This window comes from Diorhabda sublineata, chromosome 8 (genome assembly GCF_026230105.1).
Source record: "Diorhabda sublineata isolate icDioSubl1.1 chromosome 8, icDioSubl1.1, whole genome shotgun sequence".
In the NCBI taxonomy this organism is placed as follows: domain Eukaryota; kingdom Metazoa; phylum Arthropoda; class Insecta; order Coleoptera; family Chrysomelidae; genus Diorhabda; species Diorhabda sublineata.
Genome location: NC_079481.1, coordinates 4,511,193 through 4,532,074, shown reverse-complemented (window position 1 = coordinate 4,532,074; position 20,882 = coordinate 4,511,193). Strand labels below are relative to the sequence as shown.

General features: G+C 32.8%; 2 protein-coding genes across 2 annotated transcripts in view; one reads left to right on the top strand and one right to left on the bottom strand.

Moving 5' to 3' along the window:
• LOC130447466 (anosmin-1) overlaps nt 1-20,882 on the bottom strand; it is a 51,056-nt gene that overhangs the window by 10,190 nt on the left and 19,984 nt on the right. Inside the window, exons 2-4 of the mRNA XM_056784297.1 lie at nt 20,185-20,356; nt 5,779-6,099; nt 5,082-5,281 (exon numbers count right to left, since the gene is read on the bottom strand). Of these exons, the coding sequence (XP_056640275.1) occupies nt 5,082-5,281; nt 5,779-6,099; nt 20,185-20,356 (693 nt within the window). The remainder of the gene's footprint in view (nt 1-5,081; nt 5,282-5,778; nt 6,100-20,184; nt 20,357-20,882) is intronic.
• LOC130447467 (prothoracicotropic hormone-like) lies at nt 863-5,055 on the top strand. The gene is made up of 3 exons (XM_056784298.1): nt 863-1,177; nt 4,233-4,336; nt 4,785-5,055. The coding sequence occupies exons 1-3, from the start codon at nt 977-979 to the stop codon at nt 5,011-5,013; spliced, it is 534 nt and encodes a 177-aa protein (XP_056640276.1). The 5' UTR covers nt 863-976; the 3' UTR covers nt 5,014-5,055.

Here is a 20,882-nt window from a genome sequence, read left to right as displayed (position 1 = left end):
AAAAATTATAGTTTATTCTAGAATATAAAAACAAATTGTGATATGAAGGTTGCCTTTTAAGTTTTTACGAAAAGTGAAATAGAAACGAACAAATTCAAAAAATATTCGCTTTTTCAATATAGACTCAAATACATCCGATCTTGCTAAAAGCAACCGAATAGAAACAATTTTTATCCATGGGTATCCACGTAATACAATAATTTATAAAGATCTGCAATGGACAAATTTTTTCACACAAAAAACTCAAAAAGTGTGCATTTTTCGAAAAAAGATTTTTGCCAAAAGTATACTAAAATTTTACGTATATTTAAAAAATGTATCAATATACATGGTGTCCTATTTAAAATAACAAAATTACAGTCGACTTCCGGTAGAACCGAAAATATTTTAGTTAGAAAGATCGTAACCGAAATATCAAAAGAAATTTTCAGATCTTACTATGAGTATTTTGCCATATACAGATAGTGTTAAATCGTCGTGAGACACCCTGTATAGAATCTACAAGTAAGAAAACTACTTTTGTAAATCATTTTGTGGCTTTTGAGGAAACTCACATTCACACAAATGCAAAAAACACTCAAAATTTTGACTTTTGACCTTGAGTAACCTTCTTAGACCAAATGGGATCGATGAGGACTAATGATAAACCCAGATTTTCACCAAAATCAAGCCCTCTGGGAATTTTTGTTGTTCAACCCCTACTTTTTAGTCTAATTTTACCACACTATACTATAGTGTCTTAGGCTCAAAAATTAAGTAAACTTCATTTATGTATTGATCCTGGTAGACACTAAATTAAGGAAATTAATTTTTTCATTACATTCTTTACCCAAAAGAAGTTCAGTCCTTTCCGCAGGAATTGTCCAATTTTTGCTACGAATATTTCACAATATTGAAATATATAAGAGAGCACCCAGTACATTGAGCAAATTTTTTAATTAATCTACATATTAATAGCTTACGTTTTCATAAATTCATGTTTTTATTGCAGGTATTTTTAAATTTCTTACTAGTTCTTCAAGTGATTCATGGCCACGAATACGCCTTCATGGAAGATAAACCTGTTAATCCAATTTACGAAGAAAACGATAATAAAGTGGAAGAACCTAAATTTAATAGAAGGATAAGTATATTTTCTTCACCCGCAGACATTTTTAAGAGGAGCTTTCGTTCAGCGGTAATTTCAATATAAAGATAGTTAGTTGAAAATATAATCTATTATAAACAGGTGAAAATCGTTATTTCGATTAAAATGAGACTTTTCACTATAACTTGAGTTAAATACTCTAAAAGTTATTTTTGATTTGATTGTAGCAGTTGAAATGTTCCAAAGATTTTATTAAGATTCGTTTCTACATCATTTCTTTCCTATTATCAGACCCTTGACAATTCCCATAATTCTGACAATATACTTAACGCTAAAATATTTATTTTCTTTATCGAGAAATGTTTAACCTTCTCCACTTCCTAGTGTGATCAACTTCATTCCTTTTTTAAACGACTTTAAAGGAGGAGAATGTTTTTAATTCGATTGCTTCCTTCTTTGACAAAATCAACTAGAAACAAAATAAATTCCCTTATGCGAGTCCCCTCTATTAAGGACGATAACATAAAAAAAGTAAAGAAAATTGTGCTTGCAAACTGTCGCCATTCAAAAGACAGCAGAGGCTCTCAACAACTATTATGGATAAACTCATTTTGGTTAATGTCTTAGGTATCAATCAATACTACCTTCCTACTAGAAGACTTGTGGGTAAAACAATATAGAGATGCTAACTATATAACTAAGAACCCTGCATTACTATAATAAGAGAAAAACCACTCAAAAATGAGATGAAATTGGAGAATTCATGTCAAACTTGGTCCAAAATTAAGATGATCTTCAATTACTGTCCTGTGTTTCACCTTGAAGTCATTCCAGAGGCTTAAATTTGATTTGTTCTTTATAGTTTCATTCATATTAAACCTAGTTTATTATTTTTACAAGCTCATCACTCGATGACGAAGCAAAGTTCGTTTTCAATATAAATAATAATACAAATTAGATTAATAAAGCATTAAGTATGAGAGAAGTACGGCTTTCCTGAATGCACTCCTGCTACCTGAAATGTCTGTCCTTGTGCTTTGTTTATAGTGACAGCAAAGCTGAACTTGGCCTGAAACTGAACTCCTTTAAATTGAAAGAGAAGGTCAGTTGGAATAATTGGAATCCGAAGTATGATAACACCGTTTATGCCATTCAATGGAGTACATTCTGGACGTCTCCAAATGCTTTTCCTTTTGTTACAAAGTTCACTTTTGAACCTTTAATCGAAATATGCGGGCGACTATGTCATGTCGATCAGTGGCTTTTTGCCCAGACATAAACTCTTGAGTTACATCCAACTACGAAGGATTACAGGTAAAAGTTACGAAGAGATCAGGCCTTCCGTAACTTTGTACATAAGTAAATGCGTCTTGAGTGTATTCATGCAGATAACGGGGACTGTTCACAAAAGAGGACGGCAAAATAATCATTTTGCCAATGTCATTAGGACTAATCCCCATCAGCATCTTGTATATGTTTGTTGTTTTTAGCCCATAATTTTTTTTGGTTTAGAGAAAAGTATCGAAGACGCTCGCTTTCGACTTTAATATACATATTTACCAAGAATTGATGGAAAAGTTGATTTGTACGCTGAAGGAGATTGAAGTCATCCTCTTGCAGCATCATGTAATACGCATAAAAGTCCATACAGGAAATTTTTTATTTGAAATTGGCTGTTCCGTTGTTGGATTAATGACTGGAATATTAAAATGATAACCTGATTCACCTCTACTGAAAATTAATGGGTACTGCAAAGCATCATAAAATGTTTGAGTATCGGATATACGTTTTAGCGTATTATCATGTACCCGTAACACTAAATCTCGTGGTGAGCACGGGTCACCAGTAACCAAAACAATTTCATTGACCACCGGTACATTATAACGCCACTCATGTTCGCCACGTGGAGTCCGATCACTCTGTAATTATTTAAAGGCCAGTTTTCTATTGCACTTTTGAAAATCTTCACCAACAAATTGTGGCTGTGTAACATTCGTTGAATTTTCAATACAGTATCTCTTTCTACTTCTACAACGACGGTTTACTTCATTTTGTTCATCACCCATAAAATAAACATGTAAAAATTTATGTTGTTCATTATCACCTGCAAAAAGTGATCCAATTTGATGATATATTTGTCCTTGAACTGTGAAAGTTGGTGAAAACCCGGGCATTCTTATAACTTTATCCACTCCAAAGCAAGAGTTGTATCTTCTGATTTTACTCAAAAATCGCTTTGACTCATCGGTAGCATTCAATAACAGAGCTTCCAACGCTTCTTCTGGTTCACCAAGCAATGGAAGCGAAATTTTACCACTGGAACAGCACGTTCCAGGAGTTTCATCTTTCCATTTGAGTGCATAGCAACACTTAGAGGATGATTGTGATATTCCATTGTAGGGTCGTATTGAAATCCAGGACCACTCCTTACACATGAAATTTCTATTGATCTTCGCTGAGCATGTCTTTCTAAACGACGTTGGATCTGAAGAGGGGTTCCAGAAGCTCTCAAATCACTCTGTCGCTTTGCTTGCTGTTGTCTTCTCAGCTCTGCATGAACCGAAGATTCTTGATTTTGTGCAACTTTTTCTGCACGTTCCCGTGGCAAATTTTTAGATAATGTAGAATTACGCTTCCGAAGCTTTTTATAGACATACGCTTTCAGTGACAATTGAAAATAACTGAAACTATAGTCAATTGTATTGGATGTATAGATTAAATAGATATTGACTTGACCGTCGGTAATATCGTACGTCGATAATATAGTATTTAGGGTTTGAACTTCATTACTGTATGTTATATGGCGATGAAGTAGCAAAATGTTGATATGTGTTGACAACTTTGTTACTTCTAGTACCTTCCAGAATATGTGTACAAAGTTTCACGATGATTCGTCAAGTAGTTTTTGCGTGAAAGCCTAACAAACATCCACGCTTTCACATTTATAATATTATAGTGAGGATGTATGAGTTTAGATTTCACCAAGGTAAAAATTATACCATTGGTATATTGAATTTGGGGAATTCGAGCATTCGGGAAAAATATAATACAGTAAACAGTAGAATTTAATTTATTCCGTCTGTTTTCTCACTCTTTATACTTAACGATTATTTAGATGATGCTTCAATATTTCAATAACTTCCAGGTAAGCACTGGAATGGTTCCACTTTACAAAACTTCGAACGAAGGCCAATGTTTCTGTAATATGAGATTTCAACCAATTGATTTGGGAAGAGAATATTATCCTAGGTATGTATCTACCAAAACATTAATAGAAAAACCATTACATCGGACTCAATTGTTGCGTGATTCATTATTGCTAAAATTTTTTGGTAATATTAATACGAAGAATAAATTTTTCAATTAAGGTTGGATTCTTCACCTTCTTTTTGCGTTCTAAACATTCTTTATATGGTTGTGATCTTCTCTTTAGTCACATAGTAATTCATTCAATATTTGTTCTGTTTTGTATATAAACTATATATAAACTAATTCCTCTATACTTGGATTTCTTTCCTTCATTATTGGTATAATCAATCCAGTAGACCACATCTTCGAACTGATTAGGTACATCCAATCTAAAAATGACCAAATATCCTCAAACTTTTATAACCATATTCAAGTGTCCTGTTGTTGTATACGAAGTTATCTTAGTACCATTGAACGCGTATACTCAATAGGTTTTAATAATTTCCAGGTATCTTCAAACGGGTATTTGTCAACCAAATTCCTGTAACAAGTTTCAACAATGCGTCGAAAGAAAGTACAAAATTAAGGTATTAAGAAAAAGAGAAATCAAAGATGGCGAGGAATCGATGTATTCTAGCCTTCCTAAACCACTACGGGACTTTTGGGTAGCGGAAACTATCCCCGTAGGAGTAGCTTGCGACTGCGTCGTCGACGTGTCATATACTAATAATATGTAAATTTGATAGAAAATATTTAATCGTATTCAAAATAAATTATTGATCTCACGCTTTTGACAGTTTCTTACCTTGGGTAACACTTGTTGATGAACTAAAACCGAATCCAACGCTTTGGTTCCTTGTAGTCTTCTACTCCAGAATACTTTGTATCTTTCGATTGGTAAGTCTGATATTGGTGGGGACCATCTCATGATAGCTGTCAAACTTCCATTTGTTTGGACTAAAGGGCTCACTGTGACATTTTGTGGAGCCTTCGGAGGCTTAGGAGCTTTAATATAAAAAAGGAAATTAATTATTAATTCTATATTCGTTTTAACGACATTGACTTGAGAATTTTTCAATAGTTTATAAATTTATTATTATTAACATATTTGAAACGTACATTATAACGTCACTGTAAACATTTAAAATTACAATTCAAATAACAAGTTGAGGTTAGATAAATTAATTTTTTTCATATGTACTGCATACAGTCTTAACGTGAAGTTTAGTACGGTCATTTCAAATTGATTCAGTATAACTAATTTATAGTCCAGAGAAAGTTATTTGCGTATTCTTAGGCCTCCTTACTCTAATATGTCTTAATGATCAACACCCTGAAAGTTTTATTTTTTTCCTCTCAATATTTATAATGTTCGTTCCGAATTAACGTGAGTCGACTGTAGTTGAATATTAGAATTTATGCAAATCGATCAAATAGCACCATTATTGAAATAATTATTGGTCAAATGATGGTTATAAGATATAAATGAATATGCATGTTACTTGTTGATACCCTGAAGGGTAAAGAACCATCTGAATATCCCCTAGTTCCATTTTCATTAACAGCCGCTACTCTGAACTGATACCATTTTCCAGGTTTCACAAAATGCCTCAACAATCGATTATTTTTGATCGATTTTGAACAGGGTGACCACTGGCTGAAATTATTCGAGTTGAAGAAATCTCCGGTATGGTGTCGTTCTTCAATGAGATAGAGTATATTTCCAAGTTCCATATTTGGTTCTAAGCTGGACCATTCGATATGTACTGTCCGTTTCCGGCGACCTTCGATTACTTTCGGTCCTTCGGGTTTACTAGGCAAACCTGAAAGTGAAAAAAAATAATATTTTGAATTAGTTTGAAGGTATTCGAAAGCAATTTATTTATTGCACTTATGTTTTTTGCTTCTGTTGGAGGATTTGGTAGCTCAGAATAGAATAATTTTGATGTATTGAGTAAATATTTATTTTGTTTAGAATAGTTCCAACTTTTTTTATTGAGAGAAAAGGTTTTTGGCCATGGACTACAAGTTGCACAAAAGCAGACCTCAATTAAGGATTATTTTAAAACTATGTAATTATGTACATGTTAATTTAATACTTTACATACATTTATTCCCTCTACGAAATGCTTTAATTTATTCATTACCTACGACTTTTTCACTATAATCCAGTAATCTGAGCATTCCCATAAATCCGACACCCTCCGGTTTTTAATAGTGCCGGATTTGTGAGATTATACTGTATATCTTTTGTGCGGTATATACAGCTTTTTACAATATATTACGTACTGAGTGATAGTTTAACTTTTAATTCGCTGTAGAATCCTGAAAAATTGAGGAAATGAAAGATTAAATTTGTTCGTCTAAGAACGCGCCAAAAAATTTGTCTGAACATTTGGTTCCGAAAAAATTGACAAATAAAAAGTAACAGCGACTCAAAGAATGCTGTTTTTTGTTAACAACTTTTATTATTTTCAATTTTACGAAAAAAGCCAAGAGAGCAAATTTGTGGAGATTTAAAATTCTCACAAAAACCAACATAATAACATTTTTACGCGATGGATACTTTCATAGTTATTTTGCAAGAGCTCTTTTTCAATATGTTGGACTTTAACCAAGGATTGTAACCCCAGTAACTATATTTTAAGCTTATTATACCATCCCCTATAGATCAAAAATCAAAAATTGCTGACTTTGATAAATGCGAGGTTAACGCATATTTTTGTAACTTCAGTGGACGAAGCTCACAAAATATTTTTGCGCCTGCCTCTATTCAAAGTATTCATTTCTTGGGTTAAATTGTACTTTCTTTGTGTCATGTGCTACGATATTTCCCTCACTATTTCATTTTTATATTATACATAAGTTGATAGACAGCGTTTTTTCTACCATTTACTTACAAATTAATTCAAGCTTACGATGTAATATTCCATATAAATGATACAAAGTAATTTTCATCTGCAAGAATGTACATTAATCCAATCATGGTGTTGGTTGGGTATTACGTAAGAAAACTGACAAATCTGCACACATGGTTCACCATTACCTATAAATTTCATATTTTATAACCATTTCCTGTTTCCAATTCCACTTAATTAACACGGAGTTCAACCTACTTGAAATAATGAAATATTTTCTATGGTAAATTCAGGGTCGCCTTAAGCAGTTTTACCTTTTGCAGAAAAATAACCGATAGAATTCAAAAGAATATAGTTCTTCATTTTATAATTGAAATTTATCAATATCTAAACCCATTATTTATGATTTATTGATAAAATATCCTATCATGACAATGGAACAGAATAGAATCATTCTTGTTCTCTACTACTGTCTAAGAAATCAAGCTAAAATATTACCATATAAAATGGAATATAGTGAATAGTGAATTTTTTAACATTATTAACCCTTAACTGGTATCTTCCGGTTATATCTAGCCCGGCGCGTCAATATTGTCAATACACAGTTCGTATGTTTACGTTTACCAGGAGGTGGTTTCGTGACATCTCAACGGGTTTGCTTATAGTCTAAGATCCCACCGCTTGATCTTGGAAGTATCTGTTTTTTCAGTCAATCTTCAGCATTTGAAAGAAAATTAAGTTTGCCAGGTGTAAATAGATATAATATTGTTAATTAACTGCAAAAAGCAGATACCTGCAAGATCAAGCGATGGGATCCTGTACTATTATCTTTCAACACACCACGTGTCACTTCAAAACAATAACTGTATCTGCCCTGTTGTACTTCATCGGGTCAACGCGGACCCGATGAAACCAGTTAAGTAAGATTTTAGTTCAAAATAGAGTTCTGCGAGAATTTAGTGCAAAATGGATTACGTTGTTATTAATGAGAAGTATAAAACTTGTTTTTGAATGATGATGATGATGATGGTGATATCAATAATGCGTTTACAGTCAATAGTAAACTTGACTCCAATGCTGAATATGGCATTGATAATGAGGATTATGAGAATGAAGATATTGTAATCGGTGTGTTATGAAGTGAGCAGAGGGATTGCTAAGTCTAGTTCAACGAAAATGATTATTCTGTACTTTCTAGTCCAAAAGGGCGCAGTAAAAAGTGTAGTGGATAAGAAACCAATATGCTATTTTTAAAACTGAAAGAGATAAGGGAAATATTTCCCCGGAGCGTTCATAAATTAGATGCGAAGGTGGCAGTTGATTTGTAAAAATTCCTGTTACCTATGAAGGATGCCTTAAATTGAACGTTGCTAATTTCTGCAACAAAACTTAACGCTTTGTTAACTTGCTTCAAGTTAAGCTATTTATTTACACGTTTCACAAAAAATAGTTTGATTTTCATAACATTTCTTTACACGTATATTTTCAAGAATTTTTATATTCTTACATATTTGTTATTTAAAAGTTTTACTCAAAAGATAATGTATTTCACACCAACCCTATTATATTTGAAACATTTCTCAAAGATGTATACATATATTCATACTTCAATATATTTATATTAAGATAAACATTTTTTAGAATGTCCAAGGCTTTTATTTTCCGAATTCGAGCAATTCTAGTTCTTGCCAGACTGCTTGAATTGCATTCAACATTTAAAAATTAGAATAAAAATTTAGTTATTGATGTTAATTGATTTTTTATTCCTAATAATTTCAAACGGGATTGGGAGAATTTAAGAGTACTGTGAAGTACAAGGATACCGTAAAGTGCAATTTTTCGAACTCAAATTAGTACTATAAAGTCGACTTTACAGTTTAGTATAAAAAAAAATAACACTTTCATCATTAAGTCTACCGTATTTCGAAAAGTAAACAGAATGCTCAACAGGACGTTTCGTCATTTTCCAATGTGTCTGTGGACAAAATGTCCCGCTACTTCGCTGAATAGAAAAAATATTTGGTACGCATGGAAACAACAATAGTTGCCTGTTGGTTACTAAAAAATAAAAAATCTTCTGTAATATCAATTCCCTCCAACATATTCATAATCTTTAAGCACTTTTTGATAAAAATGGTTGAAGTTCACGTCGGTTGTGCAAATTATTTTGAACATATCACATGATAATTTAGATTTTCAGCTGTTAAAACCTTGGTCTTACAAGAGCTTAAGGCATCACCATAACTATAAAAGATTACATCTAATTTGACAATTTTCAATTCAATTTACTCAACTGGAGAAGGATAAATTGACCCCTTCAACGCCCCCCAAAGAAAGTAATGACTTCTGATGAAGTCTGGTAAGTATAGAGGCCAATATTCTTAGATATTGGCAGTTTTAAAAATTGAATGTAATGGCAAAATGTAGAATAAATCGGAAAGAAAATTTTTAGGAAACTCACAATGATGGATCGATCAAACATTAAAGTCTTAAACTCACGTTGGAAATGTCTAGGAGGGTTTTCATCTGAATTCTCAAGATAGTTATGCATATTTTTAATATTCTCACGAGTGAAGTAAACCTCATTAGGAAAAAATGTTTTTGTTTGACGTGAAAGTTCACTCGCTGAACCAAGTCTTGAGATAACAACTCTTGCTCTTTTTGGGCATGATATGGAGTAAATTACGTCTAATAGTTCTTTGTACAGATGATATTGATATGCCATTCTGTCTAGATAAAGTTCTTGTGCTAATATACCGTTGATCGTCAGTAGTATCCAATATCATCTCGCATACTCATTTTAACAGGACATTCTCGATTAGTACTATAAAATTGTCTTCTTCTTCCATCATTAGAAAATTTTTTTTGTGACTAACCACGCGATTAGGCAACCTCCCTCGATATTCTTCCACGCTTCTACAGTTTCCTTCACAAGAATCTAAGTCCGATAACTCCACCAGTTAGCTAAATGAGAATTTTCTATTCATTTAAAAAAATTATAACTTCCTCACAAGCAGAACTGAATTGCAATCTGTCAATTTTAATACATAAAATCGTAACCAACTCGTGATTTTTTGTAACCTTTGGAATAGAATATTTGAAAATATCTTTTTTGTTATTCAACTTTTCCGTGAAATTGGAAAAGTTCTATGCGAAATCACAAGAGTAAAAAAAGTTTTAGAAATGAATTATTGAAGGTATAAGAATATTTACCTTCAATACTCTCATATATTGTACTGACGGACCCTCGTTTACGATTGTCGACATCGAGTCTCCCACGGACCCCTGGTGGTCCACCTGGATCACTTTGAGAATCACGGTAATAGATCAATAGGGGAAAATGTTAGCGATTCACGGCCTTTATGCCCTGGCTCATTTAATCTTCTCTAAGCTCTTGTTGTAAACTTCATTCAATGAACCTTTGTAAAAAGGATATTTTTATAACAGAAAATAGATTATAAGTATTAATTAAAGAAATGTGTATTCTCATATTCCATCTTGTGTTAATAATAGTCTACAATGATCTTTGTACGTGTTCAAATCTCAAATCATTTCATACATTGTTTGTTTATTAGAAATTAAAGACTGTATTTATAAAACTATATGTGATAATAATTTGTACCTAAAATTAGTTTATTAATCTTCCATTTCAATTTTGTTTGGGTTATTCAAGCTTTGGTAATTTAACAAAACAAAAAATATTAATGGAAGTTTATAACTTAAAGATATGAACTTAGTATCAAAATATCCAAAAAAACAAAAGAAATATTATATATAAAGTGACTTGTGTCAACGTGACGCTGTCACATAGGACAGACATCTCAGTATTTAGAAAATAGACTGACAGGTCATCAATAAACAAAATCATTAATAATTATTTAGTCCTTGTTACAAAAAACTTATTGTTTTATTGGTTCTTTCTCTGTTCTTCAGTTAGTTATAAATTGTTCCATAATCATTCTTTTCATTTTTATTATTTTTATATTACAAAGTAAAAAATATTTTGTAGAGTTTTTATACTTTTAAACACATGTCTGATATTGTTCAATTGAGTTTCTTGTTTATAAAATACGTTTCTTTAAAGAATTTTTCCGTGGTCGGAGGAAAAATAGTGTACACAACACGTTGGAAAGTGTATTTCGCACTAGTTACGTTCCAACACTTGCCACCGGCTCGTACAAAACAGTAACTGGTACGAAATGTATCACTTTCCAAACTAGTTATGTAATATATTATTTTTTCATACTGTACTGTAAAATGGACTTTACAGTACTATTTTGAGTCCGGAAAATGGCACTTTATGGTATCCTTATATTTCAAAGTATTCTTAAATATTTGTTTACAATCTTGCCTTAGTGACTTCTGTTAATTTTTATTTTTATTTTTGAAATAATAAGAGAATAATGAAGTAGTTATTTTCAGTAAGATTGTCAATTATGAGTTTCAAATTTTAATATAATTTTGTTCTTTTATTTAAAACCGAAAACAGTATGAAAAAAAAACATATAATATACGTCCGTGAAGATTAAATATTCTTGTACCGTACTAAATCACTTCCCGGACTTAAAACGTAAATAACTATTTAGTTCATAACTCATTATTACTTACGTGCTGTGACAAGTGATAACAAACAAGGAAAATAATAGGTAAATAAGAAAATTAGATATCCAATTTATCAATGTTTATATTAACATATTTATTGTTTTGCCAGATACTTAAGTATTTAAACTCAATAATGAATTTGGAAATTCATGAAAACATACCAAAATCATTAGGTAATTGACAATCACGTTATTAACTTCAAATTGAGATTATTTTGCCTTAAATGACAGAAAATTCGGTTTCAAGTTTCACGCCATTTTTTGGATGAAATGTTTTCTATTTTAGTGTTCGTGATTTTCTCATTTATATGCTATTTTCTATTGTCTAATATAACCCTATACACATATTCACGTTTTCTAAAATGTTTCTTTCGGCCATGGAAACTGCAGATTATTCTTTGTTACAAACCCCGTATGTATATGGCCTAGGTCGTATACATAAGGTCTAAATTGGGCAGACCGTATGTAAAAAATATGGTATTTCATAGACCGTGAGATTCAGGCCGTATACTCGATGGCAGTGCTTCCAAGCACGTGGACAATTTACCGCTTTTTTGCTGTTGTTTACAAAGTATTTTATCTGAAACCAAAGGCAAATCAAAAATTGGATTGAAAGCTTCGTATATTCCAATAAAAGCTATAGATAGTGTAACAACTGAAGAAGACTTGAAAAATGTGATTAATTCCATTCATGTTGACATTGCTGGTAATGCAGAAATCAAGCAATCGCATCAATCGGAGATAGAAATTGTTACAGAAACAGAAGAGGTCATAGAAGAGCAGCTGGAAGAAGTATTAGCGGAAAATCATGATAATGGTCAATAAATTTAATGTCCGATATGAAGTACTTGTTTCAATCTCGTGAATGAAGAATGTTTCGATGTTGGAAACCCATGTTCGGAAAATATTTGCAGTTTTTGCACGAGAAGTAGAAACATAGTAACGGCAAAAAAGCTTCTCATGATGGATTACAGCTACAGGCAAAACGAATGAAAGTAATATCAGAACCGAAAATCGAATCAACTGTAAGAATTCCCGTTCCAGACGTCGATCGAGGCAGAGGAGATGGTAGGTCAGTTTAAGCTGTAGCACTGGAAGCCACAGAAGATGGGTTTTACTGCTTGGGAACAAAACAAGGAGTGATTTCAAAATACTATAGCCGTTCAGAATTTAGTACGTGCCCTGCTAACATTTTGAAAATTGAAGAAGTTTTCAAAGACAGTGAAATCCCTCTTAGATCGGTGGCTACTGCTCAATCGACAGGACATGGGCAAGGTTTTAAAAAATGTAATTGTAAGGGTAAAAGTGCTTGTCGAAAAGGTAATGTATATATAATAAATAAATAAAAAAATTGTGTTTAAATATCTTATAAATATACATATGGCGTAGGTGCAGCTGGGCCGTATATAAATAGACTAGACCTTTTACAAACGGACGAGACAGCTCATTAAAGGACAAGCTTTTCATACATATAGACTAATATCCTCAGTCCTTTGCTATACGGACTAGTCCTTTCATATATGGTATATTTTTCATAAACAGTCTGTAACATATACACTCATTAGTTTGAGTTACATCCAATATATGTCGTTTTTTGGAAAGATATTACATTACAAAATAGGTGGAAAGTATCGAAAGACAATTTATATTTAAGATGCATGTTTGAAATTACGTAATCCAAGGCTAGTCCGCTTCTGTAATATGAACATTAAAATGTTAATAAATAATTTTTGTTGATTGTTGGTGGTCCTATTAAGATTCAGCAGAGAAGCGCGTCTGAAAAACTGGGCCATTCTCAATCGATCTAAACCTGTTTCATTAGCTTGTTAAGAATCAATCAGATATAGGGATCCAGGGCATTGCAATTTTTTGGTCATTACGTCTACATTAATCACTATTATTATTACAGGGTGTAAAATCGAAGTTCATAAATGCGGATGTTATAATCAGATTTTTGAAATCTTGTTATTCGTAAAATTAGACGTTGTTAATTAAGATGTGGAAAGCATCGATTGTAACCTTAGTTGAGGAAAATGTAGTGCGTAAAAGAAACTTTCCGGTGATTGGAACCAGTAAACCAGTTTGGTGGGAAAAAAGAATCATTAAAAAAGTAGTAGTAAGCTTAAGGAACTTAGCAGCATAACAAATATATCTTCTTCAAGTACTCGAAGGTAAAGAGCAGCAACTACACTACTGGTCAAAATTTTTTGCCCGCCTAATACTTCACTTGAAACAATACGATCCATTTTGACGATTGTATTTTGAAGAACTTCAATGTCCGATTTGTCTCGTAATAATTCAATCGGGTAGAACTCGGGCGACTGTGACGGCCAAATCATTATTTTCAGTACATTCAGTACAAACTGTTTCAAATACTCTTTGCTCAGCTTCGAAGAATGCTTAGGATTTTTTTTATGCAGAAATATAAATTTGTTGCTTGGTTCGAACGCAATACATTTTTTCTAATACTTCTTCGTAGCATTCTTTCTTCAAAATTCCTCCAGTTTCACTACTTCTAAAAAATCCCCAAACCATCATCAAGCCTCCGCCGTGTTTTCCTCGATCTTCGACTCTCTCTCGCCTTTCATGCGTTCAATTTTGATTTTCTCCAGCCCACTTCAACCTCTTAATTTTCTTCTGACACCATCCCAAAAAAGGCAGCTTCTACTCAATCTCTTTTTCACTGTAGATGTACTCAAAGGCAGATCCGTAGATTCATTGGTCTGAGCTGCTATTTCTGGGCACATGGGTCGTCGTTCAGGTTTATTGATCAATACAATACGTTTAGCTTCAGCAGTTGTTTTTCGATGTCGCCTTAAATGTTTTCTATCGCCAAAGCTCCTGGAGGATGCATATTTTTTCACGTTGTAGTCCATGGTAAGCCGAGGTATTTTTAATGCAATAATTTACCTATTCTGAATCTTCAAGTCTGAATTGGTAAGAACAAGAACAACTCGTATACGAACCTCACAAAAAGATGTTTTGATCCAAAAAGTATAAATCGTAGAACGTTCTAGCGTCTCACATGCTAACTGGCATTGAACTAAAATCATAAACACCAAAGAAATAATTCATGTTTTAACTTGTCGCACTCACCGAAAAAATAAAGTATAAAGTAAACAAATAACGGAAGCTATTATTTTTGGTTTAGTTAGAGTTTATTAATTTTGAAATTGAATGGATGGATTATGAGGTGGGCAAAAACTGTTGACCAGTATAGTACATCCTTATCATTACAGACGATATATCGACGAGGCTATTTTTACGCCACAAGGTGTGTTTAACTCCCGTAATGCACGCCACTGGTGTAATAAAAATCCACAAGTCAAAAGGTATCACATTATCAACACCTACTTAAAGTTAATGTTTGGGTAGCAACTGGAAATTTAAACGGTGATTATGTACCTGGATTTTTTAAACAATCACTTATTCGAGATACTAGAATATTCAAGGCCAATCGAGCGAAGATTTTTTGATGCACGATGGAGTTCCATCTAGGGTTGCAAGGCCCAAAAGTTAAAAGCCAAAACACAGATTTTGATTCAGCAGGAAATCTTGCCCTAAAGCCTGACACACTATCAGGAATGGATGAAAATAATCGGTTCTTTTATTTGTGTATTCATTACTTATGTTTTTATGAATAAAAGAGTTATTTCAACCATCGAGCGAATAGGAAAGGTGTGTCACTTTATAGTGTGTACTCGTAGTAACAATGATTTTCAATATAAACTAAAACTTAATAAACTATAACTGATTACTTAGTCCTAGGTAAAGGTAACAAACCTAATATATACCTATCAAATTTAAAAAATATCGCTATTACAATCACTGAGATCTTCATTGATATATTTACATAAATCACTGAATTCTCAACAATATTTTTCATTTTAACTGATGTTGTCCAGTGTTTGATATTGCTTGGAAATAATATTATAAAACTCCTGGCAGTTTTAATTCAAATTACAAAATGAAAACATCATTTTCGTAACTGTTTCCGTCTGTAATTTATTCCGATCTTTTGTCCATTGTGCATTTATCAATGAGGACACCTTTTTCACACTGGCGTTATAGCCAGGTATCGCAAAGTAATATTCTGCAAGTTTTAATAACTCGATATGGGATTCCTCATTGTGAAGAGATTTGAACCATGCTCTCTTTTTTTGGTGTTCCAGAAGCTTTCTGAATTTAGGTTCATCTTAATTGTTGTGTACAAATTTTCTGTTCTGAAACTGGCCAAGGAGTTTGCTGTCATCAAGCTACACGTTTTTTGCGACAAAATATCGATTGATTCCACAATCTGTTCCCATATGGCAAACTTCAGGCAACATCATCCACTGAAAATGATTTAATTCACCGGTGAAATCTTTGTCCTCGCGTTTAAATATTCCTTATCAATAGTAAAGATTATATAAACGTTTTGAGTAGACTCAACTCATCCTTTTTAATCTTTGATAGTCTTCGCAGAGCTCCGAGGATTTCAATAGAGCAAAATTTTTGGTCTAGTAAATAGCATTCAGTAAAGTCGTTTCCAAAAAAATCTTTGAGTAGGTAAGGCAATAATAAAAAGTACGCTTTCAATGATTCAAATGTTTGTAAAATTCTCTCTACAACGGAATGCCTAGTCTTTATGTAATAAAGCATCTCCGTGAGATACACTTCCAAGTGAGAACACACAGTTTTTAAGGCTTCTTTGCGCATAGTGAAGCTACCAAAATGGTTGTGCATTTGCATCACTATCCACGCATAGTGGCAAAAAATATTTTGAACACTTCTTCTAATTTGTTTCATTTTATCTTCTTAGTTTCTATCTCAATTTCATTTTTATGATTTTTTTATCAATAACTCAGTATAGTTCTTCCAATATCAATTGCAGAAGACAGTTATGCGAGGAATAATCAATATTTCATGAATACGCACGGCACTCATAACAAAACAAACCGTCAGTCCAATTGGACTCATCATCTCCACTGTTTACTAATGATAACATCGAATCGTAAACATAAATGCGTATGAACACAATTTTTTCGAAATATTCCTGCAGTTTCTTCGAAATATTCCTGCCAAGTATCCTGTGATAAGCAGTGGCGCCGCTAGGTGAGATTCATTTATTGATAAATTTCTGAGTAAATGGGTTTTAGAACTCGCGAAGAAAGTTCTAGGAGCAGACCGCCAAGAGCTTTGGAAAAACTGTGTTGAACATGTTATCAAAGAAGAAGATAATTATGTGATATCGCCCCCTTTCAACCCAACATAATTCAACCAAATGATGACTCTAGTTCAGACGAGTGCGACTACCATTATTATTTATAAAAATACTTTGGAATTGGAATGTTTTTTTTTCGTTTGTTTTATTTGAAAAGAATTTATTTACCTGTAACGATTTTGCTTTGAAATTTCATTTTCCAGACGAATGAGATACCCTGTTTAAGCCCAACTTCCTTACACCTAAGTACATTTTACTCGTCTATTTACCTTTAATATTCAGTTGTAGCAACTTATCAAGGTATAATAATAATTTTTCCTATCTCAAGTAGGACTATAATTAAGCGCATCTGTTTTAATTTATGAAATGAGGTATTTACACCTATGGTACATTAAACAAAATTGTCTTATTTGAAAAGAATTTATTTACCTGTAAGGTAAGTGCGCGTTCATTTCAATGGAACTAACAAATAAAGTATTAAAATGTTAATAGATATCATTCAAATGAAGAAGTAGTAGTGGAATTAGATAAGTCTTGCTAATGAATATATTTTACGTGCTTCTGGAACTTCGGCCCGAAAGCCCCCTCTCTATAGATCCGCCACTCAAGGATTGCGTTACTTTTTAATAGACAATCATATCATAAACACTCAGTATAATTCCAATATGGAAAGTCAATTATAACATTATTCTGTTACTTTAACTATTATTTCAACAAAAGGACGCCGTTGAGGCGGCTACATCGTTTAATATTTTTTACCATAATTTTGCTACTACGATAATAGTAGTGGACACTAGGTTTTTTAGGTTTGTATATCACCAACGATTTCGGAATTTTGAATAACAATAAAAAAGCAGGGAAAAATTTGTTTGTAAGACTATAAAGTTTGAATCACCAAAAAACTGAATGGGACTGAATTATGCGAGTTTATTATTATTTGTGTGTTTGCTGAATACTACCTGGCTGGGGGTTAGAAAAGTCTAAATGATATTTCTAGTACCTCTGTAATTCTTTTTGGAATCGTCAACATATCCAGCTCATAGGACGATTTGTATTTATTTTATTGGTACTGATATCCATTGAATGCCGATGGCGGGTCCTCAAAGGTCCACACTACAATATTTTTAGAACAAAATATAACTGGCAACTGAGCTTCTAGCTAACCTAACCTAACCCAAAGTAACCGTTGACACACCGGAACCATGAGGAGGTATTTGAAAATCCGGATACAGATAGCTCGGAATCAGAAATTTACTATGAATAGGATAAGGATATGAGGACGATTTCAACGAATTTCCTTCGGAAGAAGAGGACAATATAAACATATAATGTAAAGAAGATTCAGATCAAGAGCTCACCGTCGTGTCCACCCACACCTCAAACCGTCGTTCCAGATTCGAAATTGGTTGTATATACTACAAAATCTGGTCTAAAATGGCAAAATGTATATACTATCAACACTTTTTATAATTGTAGTATCAATATTCATATCACAAAATTAACAACCCGTCGTCAAGTATACTTTTTTGGTATAAAATGTTTTGTTCTTAATATAGGGAGGAGAAAAAATGTCAACATAATACCCCGTATAAGTCGATTCTAAATATAATTATTATGCGTACATGTCGGTGGATTATAATCCTCAAAGGACATGAAGATTAAATCAAATTAGGTCTTTTACATTATCAATGTTGATGGTCGATTTTACTGCAGTATTGTGTTTATCGAGTATAATCATATTATTAGTATAGTGCCGTAAATTTTTATTAATTGCTTGATGATTATCGAAAGACTATATTTCGAGGCATCTTACCTGTTCGGGAGGCTTCATTATAGCAAATAAAATATTATTGGCCTCATTATAATATTGATCACTTTAGTCAAATCTACCGATAATTGAACGAGTTTTTTTATGCTATATAATTAATTGTCTGCTTGTACAGTCGATCAGTCGAATTAAAATACTCAGTTATCTCGAAATTTAAATTTATGCTCGAAAATGAAGCCTATTACTTTTCAAAATGAAACCTCATCTCATTATATATTATATACGGGGTGAATGTTTGGTGAAACAACGGTCGATAGCTTATGTGTTATGTAAATTCTTCAAAATGTATGCATGCAGTATGCATTTTATTCATATACATAGTGAGTTTTATGTCTGGAACGCCACAATTAACAAATTTTTGTCTACAAGGGTCTTGTGATATGGCCGGTATTATGGTAGTTTTTACGTTGTTGTCAGATCTGTTTGTTATTTCAAATGGATCACCTTGTATATTTTTCACTTTTGGAAATCCTCAAGATATGATCAACAAGTCAACAAGAAACGTGCAATATCTTTAATAATTTATATCCTAATCGAAATCCCATAACAGGAACTACTGTCAGTAAATTAGTAAGAAAGTTTAAAGAAACTGGTTCAGTAAAATATTTATCCAAATCAAAGGGTGCAAGAAAACTGCATTTTTAGAAATTTTCATACAATAACAACATCCGGAATGATAATATTTGAGTACAACAAGATGGAGTCTCACCTCACTATGCGTGTGTGGTGAGGCAATACCTAAATAATGTGTTTCCAAGAAGATGGATTGGAAGGCCCGACATGAATCCTTTAGACTAGTTCCTGTGGGGTCCCTTAAAAACATCGTTTATAAAACAAAACCTGCCAATATTCAGGAATTAAAAGATAAAACGATTACCACAGAGATAAGAAGTCATGGATGTTGCAAAATGTAATGCAAATTGCGCGAAATTTGCTTATTTTCAGCCAAAATAAAGCTGTTCAACATCTCACTAGATTCACCATATCACCCGAAGTTACTCTATATTCCAACGTAAACAGTAGTAGTAGCAGAGAAAAATAAGACGAGTAATTGACCAGCTTGACGGCAAAAACTGAAAACATATTATTACTATATGTTGACCTTTGGACTAAGATGATGTGTCTCCACTTTATAATGACTTCACCAAAGATGTCTTCTCGTAGTTATGTCTTCATACTTATAAAAGTCTTTCATTCAGATTAATCTATATAAACACTGACTGGCTAGCAAATAATGATGATCCAGCTTCTCACGCATAAAGTTAGAAACGATCATTTTCTGTAAAATGTGGGTCATACTATTTTATTAGTAAATTTCTAGACTGTAAGTTATTTCGCTGCTTGCTATGCCACTTCCCAATTCAGCTGCCCTAAGTAACTTCTATTAAATATATAAACACTTGAAATTAAATACTTACCTTCAACAACATCCAAATTGGTCGGTGTTTGGCAGCAGAAATGACAGCATTTCGTAATTTCGCTACATTGTGAATCCTTTTGGCAAATTTGAGGGAACGGTGTGAAGTGAGCATCTTTATCTGGGCAATTCCCAGGTTTGGGCAATCCTCTGTTGAGACAGTTCTTCACACACTGAAAATAAATAATACATTGCATAACGATAAAAAAACGACAAATTTCACAGTAGTCTGAATGTTGAGAAAAAGTCGCTAGCCGAATAAAACAACATACTAATGTAAAAAACATACTGTATATGAATTTGCAGAACGCCAATGAGATAGATAAGTACTTTCTGAGCGTATTCAACAAATTCCAAGTACATACGTCCATTGTCAGATGTTTTATTTTGTTATGGAGTCCTCTGAAACCATCTACGATTAAATCAAGAACATCTGAAATTCATGTTTAGAAACTGGCTACTTTCCTAACTACTGGAAGAGGTCGTTGGTCTGTCCAATACCTAGAGTGGATAATCAGACTGAGATGCAAGGTTTATATCCTATAAGCTCAACGCTAGTAGTTTCAGAAGTCCTCGAGCTAGCAGTATACACCAAGATGAATTATTTTTTATGTGGAAATAATCCGCTTTCTATGGACTGGTCAAGAGTCATTATGGGACGTAGTACAGCATAGATATCATACAACATAATAGCGCTGT